The sequence below is a fragment of the Monopterus albus genome, unplaced genomic scaffold (genome assembly GCF_001952655.1).
Source record: "Monopterus albus unplaced genomic scaffold, M_albus_1.0 scaffold132.1, whole genome shotgun sequence".
In the NCBI taxonomy this organism is placed as follows: Eukaryota; Metazoa; Chordata; class Actinopteri; order Synbranchiformes; family Synbranchidae; genus Monopterus; species Monopterus albus.
In genome coordinates this window covers 44252-70078 of record NW_018128012.1, presented here as the reverse complement: position 1 = coordinate 70078, position 25827 = coordinate 44252, and the positions used below count along the sequence as shown (strand labels likewise).

At 42.0% G+C, this 25827-nt stretch overlaps 1 protein-coding gene across 1 annotated transcript in view; it reads left to right on the top strand.

Annotated features, from left to right (window-relative positions):
• Positions 1 to 25827, top strand: part of sfmbt2 (Scm like with four mbt domains 2) — a 54328-nt gene that overhangs the window by 25773 nt on the left and 2728 nt on the right. The window contains exons 5-17 of the mRNA XM_020613265.1: positions 3364 to 3452; positions 5178 to 5427; positions 6399 to 6496; positions 8167 to 8268; positions 10252 to 10482; positions 11369 to 11495; positions 11601 to 11714; positions 17054 to 17096; positions 18848 to 18915; positions 21202 to 21341; positions 21745 to 21854; positions 23370 to 23545; positions 23691 to 23860. Of these exons, the coding sequence (XP_020468921.1) occupies positions 3364 to 3452; positions 5178 to 5427; positions 6399 to 6496; positions 8167 to 8268; positions 10252 to 10482; positions 11369 to 11495; positions 11601 to 11714; positions 17054 to 17096; positions 18848 to 18915; positions 21202 to 21341; positions 21745 to 21854; positions 23370 to 23545; positions 23691 to 23860 (1718 nt within the window). The remainder of the gene's footprint in view (positions 1 to 3363; positions 3453 to 5177; positions 5428 to 6398; positions 6497 to 8166; positions 8269 to 10251; positions 10483 to 11368; positions 11496 to 11600; positions 11715 to 17053; positions 17097 to 18847; positions 18916 to 21201; positions 21342 to 21744; positions 21855 to 23369; positions 23546 to 23690; positions 23861 to 25827) is intronic.

Below are 25827 nucleotides of genomic sequence, written 5' to 3'. Positions count from 1 at the left end.
ATGGATTTTAAAAAAGGGTAAGACAATTCTTTCCATGTAAAATGTTGCAGCCAAAGCATTAAAACAGTTGGGAAGTCTCAGGTAAGTGCACACAAAGTCACTCGTACAGTGTGTTGGACAACCACACCTGAAGGCACCATCATGCAAAAAAAAGAGAGGAGGTGTGATTATTCAAGCCGTTATCGTGTAATTATAACCTCCAATCTCATAATTATGAGCCCTGGTAACAGGAGTTGCACCCATGTTGCTGCTGCAAACATCATAATTTATTGTGCACTTTATTTTGATTGCTGTGAGATCAGTATGAGCTCCTTTCTCATAATTATAAGGTACTAACTTTTAATTATGAGCTAAACCTCCAGTGTTTTTGTGCTTCTGTAGATAATGGAACAGTTTGTCTCTCCTTCAAAGTAGTCATGGTGCACCAGCCGCTGTGTGCAGTTTGGAAAGTTGCACAAACATTTTGGGGACTATAAATATTAAAGAATACAACATGGTGAACAACATACACATGCCTGAAGACTTGTGCTTTCTCTTGACTGACTGCAAATACTCAGCCAGTCAGGTCCAAACTACATTTTTACTATTTCCACTTCAGGTGGTGCTAATCAGTGCTGCAGAGAATGTCAGTTCTCACAGCCTCTTCCAGTCATTCACTAATTATGACTCATTTGTTTCAGTGACCCTGACAAGCAACTGAGTTAGTGGAGGGTTGTTTTTTTTTGTGACTAACGTGAAAAGCATGCAGGACAGTGAAGGCTGCTCAGCATCTTGGAATTCCTTGGAATGTACCCTCTATATTTTGGAGGAGGAGAGAATAAACAGGAGGCCGATACTGGGAGTGAAAGCAAAGCTACACAAACACAGGGATTACATAACACTGTTGCCCTGTGGGAAACAGGAAGTAGACAAAAACCACAAGTCCCCACACAAATGTGATGGAACTTGGCTCTTCAGCATGACGCTGGTGCTGTGGTCTACCTGGCATGTATGTGTGTGTCTCTGTGTGCGTTCGGGTGTGATGCTACATTATGGGGACACAAACCCGTTCATGTTGACAAATCGGTAATCGCACACTGCTTTGTTAAAACCTGTTATCATGAATAAAAATAGGTTAAAAAACAATGCATCTTAAATTATAGGTCAACTGTTTGTCAGAATTACACTGTGGTAAGAGGTGGCGGGACAGTTTAGGTGCAGTCTTTTCAAATCAAGTGTCAAGTTGATTATTTGGTGTTTTACCATAACTGAGCCCACATTGGTGTCGGTGTACTGGCCTACTAATTGAATTTACATGGTTTGTAGCTGTACAATATCTATCTTTATTTTCTCATAACTTTCCAGGATAAAACATGAGCCTGTTCTTTGCTTTCTAGTATCTAGAGGAGCAAGTCAAGTCTCACAGGTCTAAAGTCCTCATTTCTGTGACTCAAGTCGTGACATGAGTCAGTCTTTGGTGTAACTGGTCACATACAGTATGTGAACGGTCATAGTTACAGGTGGTGTTGTACTGGACTACATTATATTCAGAGGTGTTCCTAATATTCTGATCCTCTCATGTATGTCAAAAATATAGAGACACCTCTGAATATAATGTAGTCCAGTACAACAACACCTTTAACTATGACCTCAGTAATGAACATATTATTGAATTTATTTATTTACATTTATTACAATTTCACCAAAAACAAACATTTTGAGCTTCATAAACACAGATGTTAATGATGTTAAGGCGAAAGTGTTGCACTGAATTGCTTACAATTGTAGAGGTGTATCTAATAAAGTGGCCAGTGAGTGTATGACTCATATACATTTTAGGATTGGTTAATGCTTTACACTCATCCTTGTCTTTTTTCTAATTGACTAAAACTTTCAGACAGACCGCTGCGTCTAGAAGTAGCTTTTTGTCTGTGTTCACTGCGGTTTACCGTAAATAAGGTGAATCATCTGTGGCGAGGACAGCTGAGAACACACTTCCCATAATAGAAAAGTGAAGAGAAAAATGGGAAATGGGAAGGAAATGCAAAAGAGCTGCAGATTCAGCCTTTGAGAAATTAATATGGTTAAACTACATGGTGTTAAGTCTGCAACTGGCCCTGCACGCCCCTGGTAAACCTTTACTTAACCTGATTAGAGCTGGTCTGCGGACAGTGTGGGTGGGTACAGACGGGGCTGGATTATCATTTGCTGTTGCAGCCTCATGTCAGTTCCCTTGTACTGTAGCTCTTGTCAGCTTCACACCGAGATGAGGCCTAATCAGCCAGAAGAACTGAAAGCCCCTGTGTGGGTGTGCACACCATTTAAATCTTTTACTCACATTTTTAAGTCAGTTCATGGTTTCCACTTGCACCCGGACAAACACGGAGTGTGGATATGCTTCTGTTCGTACTACAAACAAGGGAGCGCATGTGAGGGCCCCCAAAGAAGAAGCGCTCCTTTGTTTGTTGCATTTGGCCGAAGACAATTAAAAACATCCAAAACAAATACATTTCCAGGTTTCATTTTAATAAATTGAAGCCAAAGCTAACATTCAGCAAATGCTTACTTGCATCAATGTTACTCAAGGTTGCAAAGTTTTCTTTTCCTTCCCTCATTCCTCAGACATTAATGTCACACTGAATGTGACATTTTCAGATTTAGGCTGCTTTCACGCGTTTTCTTAAACCAGACACAAATTTAATTTGCGACAGTGTGACCTCAGTCTCAACAGTCATTTTGAGTTCATGCACCATTTACCGCTTCACAGAGGAAGTTGCATGTAACCTGATAACCTCTGAAATTCTGCACAGAAACAGTCACAGCTGCTTGTCAAAGCCACATTTCAAAGTTTCTGCTTAAATTTGCAGCCATTGTTCTGCACACTAACAGTCACATGACACAATCCATTGTCAACATTGGTTAGTGTTTTGCATTTGTGATGTTGCCTGGCAGATGTGATATTTCTTATTCTCTTTTGCATATGCAAGCCTAAAAATGATCTGATCTCAGCCATAAATCAGAATATAGTGTTAATGTTTGTAGTGTGAACAAAGGCACCAAGGCTTCAGATGCTTTTAAGGAGGAAAAAACAGAATAAATGATTTTTTTTTCTCACTTCTTTTGTATAAAAATAATTAAATGCAGTGCTATTCACTGTGAAACTATTGGACAAAATCTTTAGTAGAAATGCTGTGTTTGTATTTTCAAGTATGTGAGCCTGCATTTACTCATGCACGCTCTTCTGTGGTGACTACACTTAAAGCTCTGTAGTGGTACGCCTTTAATAACTGAACACAACACAAGAACACAACAGCGCGCTCACTTTCCACACTTTGATGTCTGCATGTTTTTCAGTCTCCGCGCTGTGTTTTTGTCTCTTTGCAGCCATCAAGGAGAAATACAGCGACTGGACAGAGTTTCTGGTTCAGGACCTGACTGGCTCCAGGACGGCACCGGCCAATCTGCTGGAGGGGGTGAGTGTGTACTCATGTTGAGAACATCTCATAAGGGAATGGGGCAGCTATGTAAGCATTAAGATGAATCTTTCTACAGTTTTAAATCTGTTTTAACTAGACAGCACTCAGAGAGTGCAAACCTCTGCCAAGGCAACTCAGCTTCCCCATAATGCCATTACATCTAAAAGCCATATTCCTATGATAGTCTGACCCTGATAATATGGTTCTTTGACCATAAAAACCAGCCCCTGGCATTTGGAATGGCATTGATATCATTACTGGTTCGAATGTTATTCAAGAAAAACGATAGACATTAACCATTACTAAAGGCAACAAATGGCTAAATAAATGGCCCATGCGGACTGATGTAACTAAGCGCACTTACAACCCTTCATCAACACAGCTCACACCATTCGGCTGCATGTAAGTCCACTTTAGAGTCCATTTTTCCAGCATGCTTCCTGCTATACTTGCCAACTCTGCTTAGCTTCAGTTAACAGTGCAGATGCACAGTTTCACCACTAGGAGGCTCATATACAGTCAACGGCCTTTCCAACACTCACAGTGGTGAAGAAGCCTGTATCCAAATGATGATCTGGATCAGCACCACAATTTAATCAACAGTTCTGTGGGCCACACCCTACCTCTCCAAAATATTTCATCAAAATCAACGTTACTTTTTAAGTTATTCTGTTAACAAACAAATCAACAAATGCCAGCAAAATCACCATAATTTCTATGGCAGCAGCAATGTAAGGTGTGAGAATAAATAATGAGTGCTGTAAGAAGATGACAGATAATGAGGACTGAGAGAGATACGCAGCAAAGAACCATGGCAGAGTTGAACTGGTGGCTTTAGGGTTCACCTGAGCATGGACGGAGCCAGGGGTGGCACCAGCCACCTCAGGAATCTGATTGGTCAAAATAAATAATAAATAAGGAGCAAGACAGCTAAATAAAACAGAGTTTGTCTCATTTTTACACAATATAAACAATTCAATTCTTAATAACATACGGTTTATTATGTCACAGAACTTAGGGGTTACATTTATTTTTTAGATGCATTTCAGATGTGCCACCCCGCACTTAGCTTGTGCCACAGCTTGGCCACCCTGTCCAAAATCTTCTAGACCCACCCCTGCATCTAAGATGAATGATACAAACTTCTGGCTGTAGCCTTATACAGAACAGAGTGGTATAGTATCAGTGTTCTCACCAAACTCTCAGCAAGAAAGCAAATCAGCATGTTTCCCAGAATGTCACACTCTCAATTCAACCCGAAAGGACCACAACAGTAGAACAAAGAAGAGCTGCATTGTTAAAGCTGAGTCATCTGTTGACTGAAACATTTTCTCTTTGTGTTCTTTTACACTGTGGGACCATTTTGAAAACACTTTCTCCAAGATAGGCCTTTTCAGAATTCTGTCTCATGTAGCACTCAAAACGCATAAATGGCCAAGTTTTCAGAACATGATGTTCAGGTGAGCAGGCTAATGAATGATCCAGCCTGGATACCCGTATGTTCAGTTGGTGCAGTCAGGGTGAACCAGGAGAAACAGCTAGACTCATAACTTTTCATAACCTTTTAACTCAGCCTGTGCAACACCAGCTTCCTTTTACCGCTCATCTTTTTGTCACTGCTCGTAAGTGTAACCCTACCGGGTTTGACTCAACCAACAAACCAATGAAATGAACAGAGTCCCAAACATTTTTAAACAAATAAAACTCTGTCTCTCTTGTCAGCCTCTGAGAGGTAAGAATACGGTGGATCTGATTGTTGAGGGCTCGGTCTTGGAACTTCAGGACATCTTGGATCCTTTCCTGTACTGGCCCGTTCGAGTTGTCCAGAACATCGGAGGGAGGCTCCGCCTACGTTATGCTGGTCTCTCTGAGGACCATCAGGTCCATGACACCTGGATGTTCTACCTGGAGGTTAGACTCCGCCCACTGGGCTGGGCCCTGGAGAACGGCCTCGCCTTAGAACCACCCACAGGTGACCGTCTAATTTGCTCACACCTTTCCATTTACCATTATCCAGAAACTACTGTGGTGGCAAGGAAGAACTTTGATTTTTCTAAAACTTAATTACAGTGTGTATGAGAAATGATCATTTGGCCTAGAAGTTAAGGGTGGGATCTGCCCTAACCTGATAGTAACCTGTTATTAAATGAAGATTTATTAACTTAACTTTACTTAGAAATCAGGACTGTAACCATCTTCATTATCAGTTAACTGCTTATTTTTCTATTGATTAATCTATTAATAGTTTGGCCTATAAAACCTCTCCTCATAATTTCCAGTCCTTCCAAATAATTTTTGTCTGACCAACAGTCAAATCTATTCACTTTTCTATAATGGAAGACTAAGAAAACTAGCAAATGTTTAAATCTGAGAAGTCAGAATCAATCGATTATTTTATTATTCTTTTTTACTTTTAATCACAAAATGACAATTGGATTAACTAACTAATAATCCAATTTTTGCTGGAGATTTAAAAGAATTCATGCCTTAAAACATATATTGTATATCTGGTACAACAAGTTTCCACAGACTTCGAAACTATCAGGCTGAATGTAGAAGAAATAGGGAGGAAAATTATTTAATGGTGCCGCCATAATAAATATCTTGGGTTTGAATGTTTAGCATGGTACAGCTAAATGCTGGGACCAACAGAGACAGAAAATATATTTAATATTGACTAATATTCTATATTGTTGTTGTTGTTGTTTTGTTTTGGGTAATTTTAATTTAAAATTTAAAGACAAAGTTAAAAAGGTTTTAAAAGTAAAGGCACAGTAAGAGGCACCATTAAAATCCTTGCTAATAAAATTACTTTTGCTCTTTAATGAAGGTTTTTATGAAGCTGTTGAGTGTGAAAATGAGATGCTTCCATGTTTCTATCAGTTACACAGAGAGAGCGGATCACCAAAATCTAACTTTTGAAATCTTCTCTCCTCCACTCAGGGCTCAGATCCCTAAAGAGCGCCCCCGACTGGCAGCGGGCCCTGGAGGACGCTCGGCTGGATGGACAGAAGAGCCCGCTGCCGCTCGAGGTCTTTAAGGTGAGTCGCCAACAGATTTCTGTGTCGTCCGCAGTGTGTGTGTGTGTGTGTGTGTGTGTGTGTGTGTGTGTGTGTGTGTGTGTGTGATGTTGGCACAGAGCCACCTGTGTGAGACGAAACCCTTTTGCTTCACTGTGACCTCTGTCGTCTGTGGCTGATGTTATGACACTGGGATAATAAATAAATGGTGTAATTTGGTGCCAATTATATGTAAAGTAAGAATGTCCTTGAGAGGAAAACTCAATTTAAACCCAAGTAAATATTTCTTTATTACTCATTTGTCATTGAGGCTTCATTCTAAACTGTCCACCTGACCTTCATAGGTAACTGGAATTACTGTAATTAACTGGAGCTGTACCACATGTACCAGCTCGATTTCTCCTGTAAATTACTCAGCTCAAATCAACCTTTATTGTCCTTTCAACCACATGCAAAGTAGACAGTGAAACTAAATTTCACTATTTCAGGCATTCTGGCAAGAATAAGGACAACAGTACATATAACAAGGATAAAAAAATAAATACTGCTAAAAAAAACTGTCTAAAAAAAGCAATAAAAGCAAAGTGCATTGAGTGCTATGTCATTAAGAACAAGTAGCCAGAGCCCACGACTGCCAATTGTATTGTCTGCGGTTCAAAGTGTCGTGTTGTTTAAAAGCCTGTGGACAATTACACTGTTCTTTCTAGGAGTCTTCTCAAGAAAAGCATAAGAAATGATTCAGAAGTTAGAGGACCATAAAGTAAAATGGTACTACAAAAAATTGTAATTAAATTGATAGAAGTTATAGTAATAAACAGTGCAGCTTTCATGCAGTATGTAGATGCACATTTTTTTCAATCACGACTCTTGCATTTAACATCTTCTGCATTAGAAAGGAGATCTACTGCAAATGTTACATGTGTGAGAGAGATGAAAGAAGCAGAACAATGTTACATGTGTGAGAGAGATGAAAGAAACAGTGAAAGCAGAACAGAACAAGGCACAAATGACAGAGCTATGGGACACACACTTGCTCCTAGCACAAACAGGCTGGAATGCTGCTAAAATCTCAAAATCTGAATGATAGATGGGTTTATTTATTTTGTGTGATTTTAAGGGAGCCGTGCAATAGTCGGATGTATATGGATGCGAGTGTGTAATTTTGCTGGGTTTTTATTATTTATGATTATTTTATTATCGAAGGATTGCATTTTAATTTCGTTGTACAATGTACAATGACAATAAAGATATAAAGATAAAGATAAAGAGACAAAGAGAGAATGAGGAGGAACGAGATGATGAATCTGTCAAATTTAACCCGGAAATTCCTGATCACAAAACCCACAAACACTGCTCCACAAGGCAGAAAAGGATCATTATGTTCCCTAAGAGTATTAATTTGGAGTTAGAAAATCATTCTTCGTGCAGCCCTTATCGTCGCCACACTCAGCGGCTTGTACAAAGGAAATCTTCCTCTCATGTGTTTAACATTTCCAGCTGGTTCAGAACGAACAGAGGATGAACCAGGTGGTTGGGATGTGATCACATGACTAAACAGAACAACCTGATACACCCACCTTTTCATTAACAACTGACCCAGCAGGGTCTGCATGACCTACATTGTGTTGCATGTGTGTGCATTATCCGAAGTGGAGCACATCTTTCTAAAAGTCAGGACTTTACTGTGTTAGGACCACGAAGACCTGCCGAAGCACTCCTTCAAGACGGGGATGAAGTTGGAGATGGTTTCTCCATGGGAGCACCTCCAGATCTGCCCTGTTTCTGTCACTAAGGTGAGTCACACTAAATACCAAGTCGACTCCTCCCTGCTGCATTCTTCAGCTGCCTTTATTAAACATGGCTTTAGGTTTTTTTTAGCATGGTTTTTCCAAGAAGGTTTTTGGATTCCAGGGAGTGGAAAGACTGACATCTTGGTATTTATGTTGTGTCTCAGGAATGCGAACTTCAAACACATAACGCTGTTTAAGTCAGGGACACTTTTCTTTAGATGAATAAAGCTACCAACGCTGTGCTGTGTCCTGTGGTTTGGAATAAAGCTGCCATTAGTTAATATTCTGAGGCAGTTCAGTAGTATAAAGATGCAAATAAGAAGCCTTCTGACGATGTTTTAAAGGATTGTGACTTTGTGATTTTCTAAAAGCCAAAAAGAAGATTTTAAATTATTATTATTATTTGTGATATCGGATACTAGAACAAATAAGGGCTTGAATCCTTCATTTGCTAATCTTGTAATAATACAACAGTGTTTACATATTTTGTACGTTCAGTGTTTTTTAAATGGAATAAGTTAGTTTTCTTTTTACATTTTGAAAGAAGGAAAGTCAAAAGAATTGAATGTAACTACATTACATTTAGAGGTGTCTCTGTATTTTTGTCCTCTCCAGCTACATACATGAGAGGGTCAGAATATTAGGAACACTTCTGAATATAATGTAGTCCAGTACAACACCACCTTTAACTATGATCTTGATAATAAACAGATAATTGAACGTATGCATTTAAAACAACTTCACCAAAAACAAACATGTTGAACTTCATAAGCACAGATGTTAAGGTGGAAGTGTTGCTTTGAAGTGCATACAACTGTACAGGTGTACCTAATAAAGTGGCTGGTGATTGTATATACTTGGTTTTAAAAGATTAATATTTTAAATCCTTGAAATAATTAAGCCTTCGGTGCTGAGTAGGAATAAATGACTTGAAAGTGTTTCATTTAAATTGAATACGAGGCCTAAAGGTGCATCCCAGCAATTTAATATTTCACTTCCATAAAGCTGGGAAAGGTACTATTTTTTATAAGAACAGCAGAGGCTAAGACATTCTGACTTTCAGACCAGCTCAAAGGTAGCGGTGTGCACTGTATATACACAGATATACAGTGCACGCCCACCTCTGGGCAGTGGGATTTACCACAGATATACAGATCCATGTCAGCGCACATCTCGTAGACTACAGACAATCATGTTACAGTCCAACCTCTATGCTGCTACATTTGCACCAATCCTGAGGAGAAGTGCTGCCTGAAGGACAAAGTCAGGGAACAAATGACTCATTGCTGACATTTCTTAACCCGCAAGCTCTGCAACTGACACAACTGCAAATACAAAGCAAACTAGTAAAAACCATCTGACAATGATAACGCAGATGACAGTGAGAGCATTTCCAGAAGGAGACAATGAGACGAACATAACGTTTGATAACAACGTTATACTGTACCACAGGGGGGAGAGTGTTGATCGGTCATGGGGGAAGTATTAGATCCTTAAAGTTGCAGTATTATCTAAAAATACTCCATTACAAGTAAAAGCTGTGCATTAAAGTTGTTTAAGCACATACTTAAACTGAAATAAAAGTAAGCCACACATAATTAGGTGTCAATTTTTTAATTAATATTACTGTGTAAGCTGCATTTTATTGTTGGAGATAGTTTTAACTACTTTCCATGTGATTGTTGGGAGTGTGGTCTATAGCAGTGCATCACATTTCATCAGCTCTGTGTAGAATACAGTAACTAATGCTGTCGAATACATACACATAGTGTGGTTAAAAGTACAACAAATTGTTGCAAAGCAGATGTATGACCCTGGCCACTGATTTATCCAGTAAACAGTTGGATTCCACAAAACATTAGCTTTAATTTAAACAAAAGAAACAAATGATTCATGCCTTTTGTTGTATTTCTGTGGAAGCTGACTAAAAGGTTGTGCCACACTGATGTTACAAACTATGTTCCTCTGCTGTCCCTCCCTCTTCAGGTCTACAGTGAGGTCTACTTCCAGGTCACGCTGGATGATCTCTCTGCTGATGCTAAGCCACAGCCTGTGGTGTGTCACTCCAACTCACCAGGTATCCTGCCCGTGCAGTGGTGTCTGAAGAATGGAGTGTGCCTGGAGCGGCCGCAGGGCTACGGAGGCCAGGACTTTGACTGGGCCGACTACCTAAAGCAGAGCGGGACTGAAGCAGCTCCTGATGCCTGCTTTCCTGATGTAGGTCTGGGGTGACTAGACGCTCGTTTTAACGGTCTTGTTTCCAAGCATTCATTTCAATATCCCCACAAAGTTGTGCTAATGCTGACCATGCTACATTTCAGAGTTTGTGTCACAAAGGCAGAATCAGGGGGAATACAGGTGTTTTCATGTATTAGCCACCGATTTTAGCTTTAACATAAGAACTATCCATGACTAAAAGCAGTTCAACAGGTAAAAATAATTGGGTAATCAGATGTATACATGGCAATTAAGGGCTGTGCCATACGAAAGTTGACAAATGAAACGCATCCACCAACAACTTAGCAAAAACAACTTGCAAAATGTCAAACACTTTGGAACAAATAAACAAAATAATGAGAAAATGCATGAAAAGACAGAATACAGTGTTGTGCTGGTAATAATACTGTATTCTGCACAAAGTAAAAAAACAATACCAACAATATGGTTCAGAGAATGGTACTGATGGAAACTGCAATAATGAGTTTTTCCTGTTTACAGCATATTTAGAGCCTATTTTCTAATGGCAGTCGCTGAATGTTTCCATATTAATAGTGGTAAATTGCATCTGGCCTGACACACTGGTGTGTTGTATCATCTAAACACACTACAGCGCTGCTAATAAACCAAACCAAGTGATGCTACGATTCACCGGGTTTTCATCGCACACTCTTAATGTGACGCTGTGCAGCCTGACAGACTGTAACTGAGATCTTACTAGAGCCTTCTGGCACTGAATCTGCAAAATCAGTTATTGTAAAAGACTGAAATCAGTTGGAATATCTTGTAAGCTGAGCCCAGCTTTAGGTTATCTCAGGCTAGATCACTATCCTGAATGTACATTAAATTCTCTCTCCTCCCCACGTTTGTGCGTGTGCGTGTTCAGACGTGGCAGAACAGAGGCTTTGCCAAGGACATGTGGCTGGAGGCGGTGAACCCTCGCCAGCCAGCGGAGGTGTGCGTGGCTCAGGTCACGCAGGTCAGAGGACGCCTGCTGTGGATCCGACTGGAAGGTACAGGAAGGATTCAGTGTCCCAGGACTCCTGCTGTGAAGCTGAAAACCTGGGTGTGTATGTGCGATAGCTCCCTCAGTCCTGTTTTCTCTCTCCTGTCTCCAGGTGTGGCGAAGCCCCTGTCAGAGTGCATTGTGGATGTTGAGTCTATGGACATTTTCCCTGTTGGCTGGTGCGAAGCCAACGCTTACCTTCTGACCTCTCCAGTCAAACCCATCTGTATGTACACACACACACACACACACACACACACACACACACACACACACACAGAACCAAAAACATAACCTCCTTAACAAAAACATAACTTCTAGACTGAAAAACTCTTTCTTTCCAACTGCCATCAGGCTCCTAAACAGCTGACAGGAGTATACAATCAGGGCTTATTTCATGTAATTCCACCTGTACTGTTTACATTCCAAGTTTACACATGCACACACATGCACATTTGCACATGCATAATTGCACACTCACTGCTCCCCATTGCACATACAGCTCTGACAGCATACATTCTCTCTTTATTATAAACGTTATATTTTTTTTTAATTATATTTGTTTCCACTTGCCGTTTTTAAGTGCCTTTAGATTTTGTGCACTATTTATCTACTTTATATTTCACTTTGTATTGTTTGGCATTCATTGTAGACAGCAAAGTAAGAATTTCACTGTACAGGGAAACAGTTTCCTTACTGTGCACATGACAAACACTTTGAATCTTTGAATTTTGAATCTTGGTGGAGGTAGCTAAAGTCTAGCAGAGTGCTGGTCAGATACAAACAAAACCTAGAGAACAATGAAACTAAGAACTGGACTGCAGCAAGCATACACCAAACAAACAGGAGACCAACATCCAAACCTTTAGACTAATACAGATCTCCACATTAAGGTAGGAGATATATAAACAAATGAACAAGAAGTCAGCAAGTCAGAGGCTATTCAGTCACAACATAACATCCAGAGGATGGCAGTCTTAAATAATATCTTAACTGTAGCAGATGAGAAGATTGGAGAAGGCGCAAACATTTCAGAGCATGGGAGTGGAATGAGCCACAGACCAGCAGCTGGCATCCAGGGCTAGCAGCAGGCAGAGACCAGGAAAAAGACAGAGTGAAGCAAACCAGTGAATAAAACAACCGACAACCGACTGAGGGCGATGAGGTGAATATAAAGGACAGCTAGCCAGCTAGCATTCACATAAAATGAGCTGCAATATCATTTTCTTTTAAGTCAATATTGTGAGTTTAGCAAACACTTGCAACATTAGTATTCTGTACGTCAAGTCTGTGGTCCAGTGGTGAATGGAAGTCTAATATTCACAGTCCTTTTTGTTCTGTTCACAAGCAGGAACCTGTCCTCACTACGTACAAATGGAAGTATAAGGACAAATGAATGAACTATAAGGATACTGAATGCTTGTGTATACTTGGTTGCTTGTGCGCTTGACAGTTCTGGGCAAGGTTATGGAGGTCTGTGCCACTCTTGGACACTGGCAGTAAAGTTGAAGACCAGGCAGCTAAACAATGGGCTGAAACTCTCTGTAAAGTTTCACAAAAACAAGGGTGGGATGGAGATTCGGGTGATAATGCTCAGTAGGCCCATCATTAAGAGCACCCCCTTTCACACAGTCACACTGGTTTCACATTACCTAATTACATAAAGCTTTGAAAGCTTCTCTGGTTGGTTGTATTTAAATTTCCTGTGTGCTTCATATGTGGTTGTGGCCCTAGTAAATTTGCATAAACATACAGTAAAACAGTCGGTAAGGATTTTCAATATGATGGTAAGTAGTAAACAATCTGTTTGCTCTGCTTGTGGGATGTAGCAGCGCTTCATATACATTCCAGCTGTCCTCAGTGTCCAAATGTTCGTTCATTCATTTTTATGGGGCCACAACCAGAGACAGAAAAGTCGCCTGGTTCATGAGAAATTGCTGAACTAGATGTAACACTTAACTGGCTTTAGATTTAAATAGTTTGGTGGTGCACTTGACTGCTTTCTACCCAGAACAATTTACAATTTCAAAGTCTCCACAGTGAATCACTGTGAAAATCCCACTGAGGCTAGCGGCCTCTTCTTCAAGGGAGCCCCGTGGACCAGCTGATAGATCTAATCCACGCAGCCGGTCACGTGCAGCACTGATCCCAGTGCACATCAAAAAATGAAAAGCAACCCTGTGATGCTCACGTATGTTCACAGCATTTAGAAATGATCCCCTCTACCTCGAAATGACCAGGGTACTTCTTACTGATCCTAACCAACCCTGACCCTGTCCCGAAGTGCACTCCATACTGGAACGGTTTGATGAATTGGGGGTGATTTCTCAGCATCTCTTGTTTCTATCCTGATCCCTATTTTATCAACACTGACAGCATTAAGCTAAATTCTGTTGTGAAATTGTGTTAAATGGCAGCAACGTCATTGTTCCCAATCCAATTAAACACAAACAGTGTAACCAGAGTTTCTGCCAATGCCGGACAAGGCAAAATCATTACTGTGGGTAGAAATACAGCCTGCATCTCGAAGAGGTGCTCCAATAAACCAGTGTGTCCCACTGGACGTGCTATAAGGTTCAAGAGTTTTATTTGCCATTTATGTATGAACAGACAACAAATAAGATAATAGATGAGATGGTGAACTTCAAATATCGCACACAGTAATAAATGTATCACTCTGCTGGACCATTTCACTTTTCTGATGTCAGGTCGCTTGTCTGCCCTCAGAAGTGAATCACAAGCAAAATAGAAGGCTAAACTCAGTGTAAAGTATTTTCTGAGTGTTTGATTGTTTGGTTTCATTCTATTTATAAATAATAAATATGTTAAAACAAGCCATTAACGACAGCGCGGTCATGTCTTCAGTATCAGTTGTGGGAATTAGGCGATTCAGTGATTAAAAACATATTGTATTCTATGTGTTTTTAAAATTCTTCTGATGTTTAACAACATCAGTGGCATCAGTTCATCAACGCTTGTATGTGTTTAATGAAAGGTAAATTAAAATACAATAGATTTAGTTTCTTTCACAAGAATTTCAAACTGAACAGTGCAGAAAAAGCTTTTAACAATAATTAGACCATAATATAAGGTTGTACAAAAGTAAATTGGGAAATTTGGTGATTTAAAAAAATACTTTTACACTATGGTTTGAAATGTATTTCTAAATCACTAGAAGCAAAAATGAAGGCCTAGCTGTTTATGTGAGAAAGTGAAGGTGGATTTTGGGACACATTGTGAAATGACTGATGCTTCTTGACTGGACAGTCTCAACAAAAATACACTTTCAAACGATATATTTCCAACTGTTCTAGAACCTCACACTGCACACACATTTACTGTGAACTTGTTTTATTAGCACCTTGCTAGTTTTTCACTTGGATTCTATCGTTCCACACATTCGTGTGAACATTTTTCTTAGCACTTTGCTAGTTTACTGTCTTCTGAATTGCGATGGACAGAAACAAAATGCTGATGGATTTCGCTGAAGGAACCGGGCTGAACTACAAACCAATCAGGGTGCTGTTCAACACACCCATATATGAACGCGCCCTGCTGATCTGCTGGCATATCAGCTCCTATAAGGATGGAGATCGCATTGGTGGTTCAATTTTTAAGGCTTCAGCAGAAGAAACAGATCCCGCCTGAGGTGACTGCTGAAGACATGATCAATCTGCTGGTGGAGAAGAGCAAGAATACACTTCGACTGCAACTCTGGGAGTTTGAATTGGAGGGTTACAATGATGATGAAGAAGTCTTACCTCTTCTGAGGTTGGTGTGGGACGTGAACACCAGCATGCAGATCAGAGACATTGAGTTTGAAGCCAGAAAGCTGCTCGACTTACCAGCAACCATACCTCCCAGGTTTCAAGACCCCAGGGTTCTCAGTGAAGCTCAGAAATATGCTAGGACCCTGAGAGAGCAACAGCAGAAGTCTCCCAGCTCCAAACCTCTGAGCCTACAGGAGGTGGTGACGGAGGTGGTTCCAAAAGTCCTGCAAGGCTTCTGGGTCCCTCCGTCAAGCACCTTCCTTAACATGCCCTCCCAGCAGCTCAGTAAAATGGCAGTCGGAGTCACAAAAGCTGTTCTGGATCGAGTCTCCAGAACTCTACCCTCCCTACCCTGTCAGGTAACCTTTTCCCGCTCCATCAGAGACAACATGGTCCAGTCAATTCAGGAAAAGGTGAGGCAGAGGTTCACTCCAGACAATGTGAGGAAAAGGCTAAACTGCTCTGCAGCTGAGGTGTTGAACACCATCACCGATGTAGCTGTGGGGGAGATCTGTGTGTTATTTGAGCCTCACATTGCTGAACCTCATAAAGAAAGCAGCTGCTCCCAGCCAGCAGACACAGACGATGGTGCAGAGGCCAAAACCAGGCCTGGTGAAGATGGGGCTGGCCAGACTGGCTGGTCCTGTCAGTTCAGGAAAAGGTGAGGCAGAGGTTCACTGCAGACAGTGTGAGGAAGAGGCTGAACTGCTCTGCAGCTGAGGTCTTGAACACCATCACTGATGTAGCTGTGGGGGAGATATGTGTGTTATGTGAGCCTCACATTGCTGAACCTCATAAAGAATGCTGTATGCTGTATGCAGCGAGCTAGTTAGCTGGACATGCTAATGTTTGTAGGCCACATTGGAGCAGACAATGCACTGTTTGAATCCATTCAGTTTTTGGCTTTGAGGAGGTTAAAACAATACCACCCTCCAAACTCTTACTGAGAATCACTTTACTACAAACTCATACAGACAAATCCAAACCTATCTTGCTAAGTTTGTTGCTGTTTAAAATATCAGTGGCTTTCAAATATATTAATAAAATATTATTGATTACACTATTTTTGGAATTGTTTCTTCCTCTGAATACTGGGTTTTATCCTTTGTGTAAAAAAGCTATCAAATAACCTTTGTTTACATTTAATACTACAATAACCTTATAAATATGAGCATCTGTTGTTTTTGTCAGTGTTGGATATTTTATTTTGAAAGGTGCTCTTCTGCTGTGCCTGTGGATGTGGATGCCATTCTCAGGAAGCTGAGCAGGGCCCATCATGGGACTGTATGCATCCTTTTGTCATCTCCTCATTTCCTCACCTCTTTGTTTCCTCAACTCATCACATCCTCTTTTTCCATCACATCTGTCCTGACTTTCCTACCTGTATCACTTCCTCCAATTTCCATTGGCAATCAGTCGTTGTTGGGGGCCAGGCTAATCACTGAAACAAGTAAACAAGGGGAAAGGTGAGCAGAGTGCATCACAATCAGTAACGGTACTGTGGACAGATTGCTGTTGAGATAGCAAGAGCTTACACGCATACACGCACACTAGCACACACAGTGTCACAGAGGTCAATCTGAACAAGACAATGATGAGGTGGGATCAGTGCTAAATGGTTGTTGCATATTTAACAAAGAGAAATTCCTCAAAGTAGGTCTGTACTTCATCTGACCTCAATTTCTCATTTCCTCTGCCAGTGCGCACACACACACACACACACACACACACACACACACACAATTCCCAGGGAGTGACAACTTAATGCGTGCTTTCTCTTTAACTGTCTCCACAGGCCAGAAGCAGAAGAAGATAGCAGTGGTTCAGCCAGAGAAAAAGTAAGTAAAACATATTTATCAAAACTTTCTGATAGAGTGTGTATACCCAAACCGAGCGTGACGGGACCCGTCGGGTTTGAATGGTTGGGTTCAGGTCGGGTTGAGACACGTAGGTCAAGTTTTATGTAGATGGCTGGGGCACTGAAATGTCTGCTCCACTTATTGATAAGGGTTAAAACACTGTACAGACTCAGCTGTGTCATGCTCGGGTCAGGTTCGGACATTTTGTACAGTACTATAAGCTTGTTAGATCCCGGTTGTGTAACCACACTCTCGGGCATGGGTCAGGTTTGGACAGAAATACGCAGCCCCATCCATGCTCTCCTCTCAGATACTGGGCCCTGTTTTGATGATGTAAAGGGCACCTTTCCAGGCGCAACAGTCAAGGTGCATACAGGGTGTGTCCAGAGCAATTTTGCTATTTTGACGGCACAAAAAGTAAATCTGTGTCAGGCAATTGTTTTAAAAGGGTTGGACTTGCTCTCTTAATGAGCCCATGCCTGTTGTAATATGCAAGAAACCAGTCAAAATGCCATCTCCCATTCCCTTCAAAAGGCAGTCGCGCTGGTACCACAGCTAATATGACGGAGGATTTATCTGGAGGGAGACTGGAGCAGGTTAAATACCTACATGTAGAGCCACGACATGTTTCCAAATACCTCAGTGTACAGGGTATTAATTCTAATTCTGAAAACATTCTGTTTTTAATCTGTTGCATTTTAGTGTGCTGCTGCTCTAAGTGGCAAGCAACGTGTCTGTGCCTTGTGCACTCGCTTATGCACACGCGTATTACTAACTTGATCCAGCGCCTTGCTGAATGCTGAACTGTTGACTTAGACTAGTGTTTTGTTGGTCACTGCCGCAATTCCTTATCGCGTCCTCAAGATACTAAGTGCGCCAAAACACACCTACAAAGGCCCCTTGGTCACATCGCCACTCCCAGGTGGACTAAAGTGTATGTGGTATCTTGACGGTGCAGGTGCTAGGAGGAATAAAAGGACACCGCGTCAGGTGCAAGATTACACTTTGACACAGGACTGTATGCCTGGCGCTGGGTGGAAGATATGGGCCACAGCCTCATGCTGAGCAAACAAAGTGTAAAGCGAGTCCTTTACTTGGCCGTCACACAGCAGCAGGGTCTCTCCTTGCATGTGCACTCAGCACTGATAAAAAGGAGTCTGCTTCATAAATACTGTACGTGATAAATGGAAAATGAAAAAGTGGCCACAGGTATCCCTACACACATACATCACTGTAGCATCACCTTTCCACCTGTGAGCCAGAAACTCAGTAAAGGTTTCTCCAGGAAACCCTGCAGGCCCAAGCCCCTCTCTTACTTCAAAGCCATTAATTGAAACTGTGGCTCTTCACAGCAGAAACTGCATCCCCGGGGCACTGATTGATTTTGTTGACAAATGACACGTTACACCGTCGGCTGGCAAACACGGCCCCGGGAGTACGAGGGGGAAATGGCGGATGGGGCGCAGCAAAAAGATGAAGCCTTCAGCGGCACTTTGTCAGCTCTCTCATCTCACCACTAATTTCATTCCTCGGCCCCTCACCCTCAGGGGAATCCTTTCATCACCTGCTGCCTTAAACCCACCTGCTTCTGACTGAAACTCTAGTAGCTGCTGTGTAGACTGATCAGCTGAATGAGCTATCATTTGGTTGCTCTGTTGTTTCCTGTTTGATTAGATCAGTTGGGTAATTTTATTGATTAGTACGACTGGATTGATTGGCTTTTCCTGCAGGTGGGCTCCATCCCAGCCGGTGGAGACGACTCCTGTCAACCACTGCCAGCTCGTCACCATGGATCCAGGTAATCAAAAGCCATGTTACGCATGATTTAAACCCAGTATTTGAGGCTCCACTCAAACATCACCAGCTTTAAGTTCCTCGCCTTCTTCAAAAGCCTTTTCAGACATGAAACGCGTAACACTGTTGGCTTCTTTTATCTGTTAGCAGTGGCTTTCTGTCATTCTGGTTGAGGTGCACATTAGTTTCTTAAGCCTATATTCCGACATGACAGAATATTTACAACTGTTCTTGCAAAATAGCCACAGGGGGCACAGTGCTGCAAAGCCAGGTGTCAATCATAATGAATGGCAGCTGTCAAGGTCCCAGCCTTTTGAATCCATATGTGTGAACTGATTGATCGGCCGGAGATCAGAACCGACTGGTTTTCAGCTCGGTCGGCCGCAATCAGTCCGAGATATCTGCTTCTATACCGGTCAAATTTACATGTATGATGGTTCACGATGTGCCCACAGCTGCACGGACAGCCACACACACGTACATAATGTAGACCAATTTTGTTTTTGCTCATGGGGGATAATCATTAAGTGATAACGGTATTATGGTGCTCCCAATAAGCGATGTGCCTTTTGGCTCCCTCTACATATTTTACCCTGTGCTGCTGAACTCTTTATGTCAATCTGACAACATTCCCTCCACACTTGTGCCATGTTGGAAGTGTGACACAAATGTTACTGTTCTCTTATTCACGCACAAAGTTGAAGTGTAAAATTGCCGTCACATTAGCATAACGAGGTGCTATGTCTGAGAGAAGCTTTTGTCAACCCAAAGGCGAGCGCGATTGTTGACAGTGTAGTAATTCTTCTCTTTCGAGGAACAGCCACGCTGGGGACAGAATAATATGCTGTAGCCTGGTTTGATTCATGAGATTATTGAAGAATGCAAAGAGCAGCGCCAACACGATGCTACTTCTTGTAGCTATATTTAATACTGTGACCCGATGAGTGGGTTCATTTTTAAAACACACAGCTGAGGAGCATGTCTCTGTGTGCTTAGTGAATGCTGTTACAGGGAAAGCCCCGATTTATCACAACCATATGAGAGAGCTGAAACATTTCTCTGCTTTCAAATTTTATTGTAGCGACAGTGAAACAACTACAGTGTATGTATTTGGCTTTGCATCAGCTGGAACAAGTAGAATACACCCACAGACAAAAAAAAATCAGAGCATCCTGTGTTTAATCCAGTGTTTTACAACTCTATCTTGGTAGTTCTCTCCATCTCATTTATTTAACTTAAGAGACGGTTACAAGTTCCATACCCGTGTGATCAAAGCCAACATTCAGGAAACAATGCTCAGGTAAAATTATTGATTTTGCTTAAAAGACTGGTGGGAGGCAAAGCAGGCGTATTGGTGATGTTTCAGCAGCAACAGTGTTGTGTTTGTAGTGGGTCTGGTTGTAAACAGAGTGCATGTTCAAGCACAGAGAGAGCGGGGGGGGCTAAGCGTTGTTTCCACGAGACCCTTGGCCTCTTTTCCAAGTTAACCTGTTGATAAACCACCCACTCGCTCATGCATAATCGTAAAGTAATTACTGTTCACTCCTGGCAGTGCCGGTCCAGGTGCCTAGACTGTCAATTGTGGAATAAAAGGCCAAAAAGAAAAAGTCTTGCTAGTCTAAAAGTGAAGAGGAATGTGTTTTAACAAAGTAACTGTCCTAAAGACTATGGTTTATGCTTATTCTAAAATGTCAGGACACCGGGTCACAGTGTAAGCCCATATTTCAGCCACAAGCCTGCACAGATGTGGCAGCCAAAAGCTACAATGTTTCTACTGCCCAAGTTAAAAATAAACGGAAAAGTGTTGTTTCATAATATAGTGTGCCATTTTTAATAGATGTAGAATTTAATGTGCAATCTGTGTTTGACTGAAATGGAGCCGATTCATTTAGATGACTCAGTACTATCACCACAACACATGGCCACTCCCGTTAGGGGTTGCCACAGCGACTGCAATTTGCGTGAGTAATTTGGCACCCTCTCTATTTATCTGGGCTTGGGACCGGCACAGAAGTCACTGACGTGAAACCCCTGTGGCTGGATACACAACCACTCCTGGGGGCAATTTAGAGTCATTTAGATGACTTAATAGTGACGCTTAATTCCCAAGAAAAGATTGTTGTTTTTTTTAATTGATGAGCTATATTTCATGCTGGTAAAGGGGGGAAAAATATAAACCTACTGCTTACTTTAATTGTTTTTAAAAGAGGCAATTATCGACCTAGGACAAGTTTCATATTGATTTCCATGCTGATTAATATTCCTGTTCATGGTCTTTCCTCTGTCTCAGGCTCAGCCAATGGCAGATACTGCTGCTCCAAGATTTTTGTCAACCATCGCTGTTTCTCAGGACCCTACCTCAACAAGGGACGTATTGCTGAGCTGCCGCAGGCTGTCGGGCCAGGAAAGTGCGCGCTGGTCCTCAAAGAGGTAGGCTGATGTCAGAAGCAGTGAGGAGAGACAGAGGAGAGCGGGTGTAATCAAAGAGTTTCAAAGGGAGATGAGGGCCGACAAAGGCTGAACGAGGTAGGAGGTGAAAGATGGAGGACGAGACAGTGCTGTCTTGTTAACCACCTGCAGCGTCCCAGCAGTGCCTTCACTTTAATGTGAGGACCTGTCAGTCAAGTGTGTTTACACATACACAGTCACTGCGGCTCAGAAAAACAGCCTCTTAATTTCTCTAGAGATTGTGTTGGTTCATGCACATTCTGTACGTGCGCGCTTGTAGTATCGCAATTATTTGTAAAGACGAGCGTGATCTGTGTTTGTACAGTTACTCTGATTCTTACCGAGACATTTATCTTCCTAATGTGAGCGCTGCTTTTTCCTCCAGTTGCTGAGCATGCTGATCAATGCCGCCTACAAGCCCGGGCGGGTCCTAAAAGAGCTGCAGGAGCTGGAGGATCTGAGCTGGGACTGCCAAGAGGAGACCCTCAAAGCCAAGTGAGGAGACCAACATCCAACAGACCAGAGCAGATTGTTTTCCCAAATAGTTTGGTCCTTTTCTGGTTCTGGTCAGTTTCACGGGCGATCTTATTGAACTCTGAAGCCCTAAACTTTCATTTCCATTTTGTCTTTCATGCCTAATATTTGCTGAATCATAATACATCAGACACCCGCTGTTACAAATGATTAGCAGAGCACACAGTGAAGAGCCTGGTGTTCTTTACTTGCTGTCCCTAAGAGCCCTCCATTCAATTCTTTGTGTTACTTCAATTGCGCAGTGGTTTGTGTGAGCTCTGCATTTTCTTCCACTGCAGGTTGCATAGAGTCAAATGACTCCACAGCTCCAGGTCTTGTGCTCTGTGGTTTCTAATCAACAACAAAATGGGAAAGTATCAGCCAGTCATAAGTTCTAGTGAGTCACCTGTGCAGAGCAGAGCCATCACGTTCACGCATGAATGTTCTGACTCGATAAAGAGGTTACATTTCATTTTCTGGGGCGTTTAAGGCTCAATTTATTTACTTTTTACTTCAATTAATTGAGAAAACTAGAAGTACTGCTTCATGGTTGTACGCCTCCACCAGCCATAAATTAATGGGTATGGGACAAAAGTGAGGTCACTGACCTTTGACCAAAATTAAACCAGTTCATCTTTGAGTCCAAGTGGGCACTTGTGCTAAATATGAAGAAATTCCCTCAAGGCGTTCCTGATATATCACCTTCACAAAAATGGGCCGGACAGACAGACAAGCCAAAAACGTAATGCCTCCGACTGTGGCTATCGCCGGCGCAGAGGCATGAAAACCGTAATGCAAAAAAGGAGAGGTGTATTTATCGGATGTATTGGAGGTCAACTATTATGATTATTTTCATAATCAATTCATCTGCTGATCATTTTGTTTTACAAACCCAAAGATATTCAATTTATAACAACATAAAACGAAAGGCAGTCTTGCTGGAACCACAATTGTTTGGCATTTTTGGCTGAAAAACCAAAGCCATGAACTGATTATTAAAATAGTTGAATTGTAATTCATTTTTCCCTTGTTGCTCTACTCTTTCTCTGACTTACTAGTACATTTTAAAGCTTACACAGAAACACCAAAACCTTTGGACTACTACTGATTAAGTCAGAATACAACACTGCAGCTTCAGTTTTTAATCTGTTTAAGAAGTGACCTAAGTCGAGCATAGATTGGCTTCAGACAGTCGACACCAGTTTGCAGATTCATCCTTGAGAGCTGCCAACAGATCAGCTCAGCTCTCCTGACCTTAGCCAATAGATGGAGCTTGCAGAATTGACCCAGCGTCACACTGCATGTCACACTCATCGCCCTCATCAACGAGACAATGTGAATTCATGCCAGCACTTCTAAAGCAGCAGGCAGTCGCCGCTCACTGTCAAGTGCTTTGGTGGATCACAGTTTAATTATCCATTGTTCTTAGAAATAAAAGTGGGATCACTGGCTGACAGTGTCATTACATCTTCATCCTCTTTCCTTCTGTTCTTCCAGATATAAAGGGAAAACCTATCGCTCCACCATCCGGATAGTCCGCCTGGCAGACCAGATCCCAGACTTCTGCCGTAAGGTGTGCGTGAAGCTGCAGTGCTGCCCGAACCTGTTCAGTCCTGTCCTTGTCATCAACCAGTGCCCGGAGAACTGCTCCGTTCAGACCAAAACCAAATACAGTGAGTCTCTGTAATTACGAGCATGTCTTTGCAGCGAACAAGACCCAAATGAAGCCTGTGGCTGCAGAGTGTACAACTGCCTCTGATGAGTAGCTGAAGCTTGTTTTGGGTGCATTGTTTTCCACACCTGCTGTGTCGTCCACAGCCTGTTACTATGGGAAGAAGAGGAAGCTGTCCAAGCCGACTGGGGGAGAGGAGACAGCGGAGGGAGAGCTGGTCAAGCCGGCACGGCGCAGGAAGAAGAGGAAATCGATCTTTGTGCAGAAGAAGAGGCGCTCGTCTGCCGTGGACTACACTCCTGCTGGCTCACCGCAGGTTAAATAACACTGCTCGTCTTTCTTCTGTCTCTTTTTCCTACCTCTCTTACATTGTGTCAGCGGGTGTGTACGCTCGAGCTCATGTGACAGGCAGAGCGGCAAACATAAACACTCATTTACACCTGGGCCAGTTTCAACAGATCTGTAAAGAATTCATGTTTTTATGTGTACTACCACTAAAACATACTGCAGTGAGATTGGTTAGCAGCTGGTTTTGATCACCAAGTAAAACCAGAAAATTAACACGCAGTTATTCTGAGAGTCAGATATTAGTTTAAGTTTTCTTTCAAACAAAAAGCCGTATCAGCGCAAACTGACCTGACAAAACAGGCAACATCTTGGGCTGTGGGAATGTCTAGTGGATCAAATAGCTAAGCAATTAATTGAGAAAAGAATCAGCAGAGTTATTGATGAAATCAAAATTATTTGTAGTTGCAGAAATTTTGTTTTGTTCAACCAAAAGTCTCATAACTAGAGCTACTGCCTCACAGTTGTAAGGTATGTGTCCACCAACAGTTCACATCACATTCACAAGAATGGGCCAGTTGGATGTCATCACCAGCGAGGAGCCAGGAAGAGTAGCTACTGAGTCATTTTTAGCTTGAAATCAAAAAGCAATCATTAATACAAATTGTTGACAATATTCTCAGTTCTCAGTGTAGCTGCCATAAAGATGGTGTCAAATCTGAAACAAGTATCAAATGTTTTCACACATGCACTCCGGACTGTCTCTGTGGAATCAGGCCTGGGCTTTGTCGTCACATGTGTAGCACACGACAGGATGTAGTCTGTGTCACACTCACCTACTGGAAATATCCAACTGGTTTATGTGCAGGGGGCGCACCTGGGTAGAGTGCTCAGGAGGCGGGACATGACGTGGTCACGTGGCCAGTTTGTAATTTGGTCATAAACAACCAAGTTTCTTGCCTTGACTGACAATTAGCACGCCGGCTCGTAATGATAAAAATTCCCGAATCACATCATGCCTCCACTTACAGTAGATACTTTCACTAGCGTCTTCAATTTAAATGACCGTTTTTATTCAGTTGCCAGTCACATGATAGAACATCATCAACACGCCTACTTGCTCCGTGTCAATACTCCAGACTATACTCTGCTCTCTCTTTTCTCACATGGGTTCACTCCAGCAAACTCGGACCTTCTGCAGACTTTGTAGTTGGGAGCTGGCAGAGTAAAGTCCACTTAAGGTCCGGGTCAGCTCACTCGGACAGTTGTGTTCTCACATACAGCTCCACCATGGAATGTCTAGAGAATTTCATGGTTCCAGCACATGTCTGAAAAGGGCTAAAGTAGTAACTCACCTCAAATGTATTTAAGTTCAGCGTGTGAATAACAAATTATTTATCATAAACTTAATATTTAAGATTAATACAATTCTACTCGAGGGCAGCACAGCAGTCAGAGCTGTCGCCTCACAGCAAGGTTCCAGGTTCGAGCCCCGGCTGACCTGGGGCCTTTCTGTGCAGAGTCTCCATGTTCTCCCTGTGCCTGTGTGGGTTCTGTCCAGGTACTCCAGCTTCCTCCCACAGTCATGTAGCTTAGGTTGAATGGTGGCTCTAAGTTGTTTGTAGGAGTGTGAGTGGTTGTTTGTCTACACATCAGCCCTGTGACAGACCGGCGACCTGTCCAGGGTGGACCCCGCCTCTCTCCCAGTGTCAGCTGGGATTGGTTCCAGACCCTGTTCACAAATAAGCGGTATAGATAATGGATGGATTCTACTTGAATGTCTTGTACATTTCTTTTTGCTATTAAAAGAAAAGAACACTTTAAAGATATTCCAGCAGAGCTGAATATTGAATAAATCAGGTTTTCCTAATTAGAACCTGCTACTGAAACCCAACCTTAGCTAGCAAAGTTACCAAACTCCTGTCTAATCTCTACAGTGGAAACTTGAAACTCTGAGTCATGACTAACGTCACTTACAGGGAACTTCAGACAGATCTG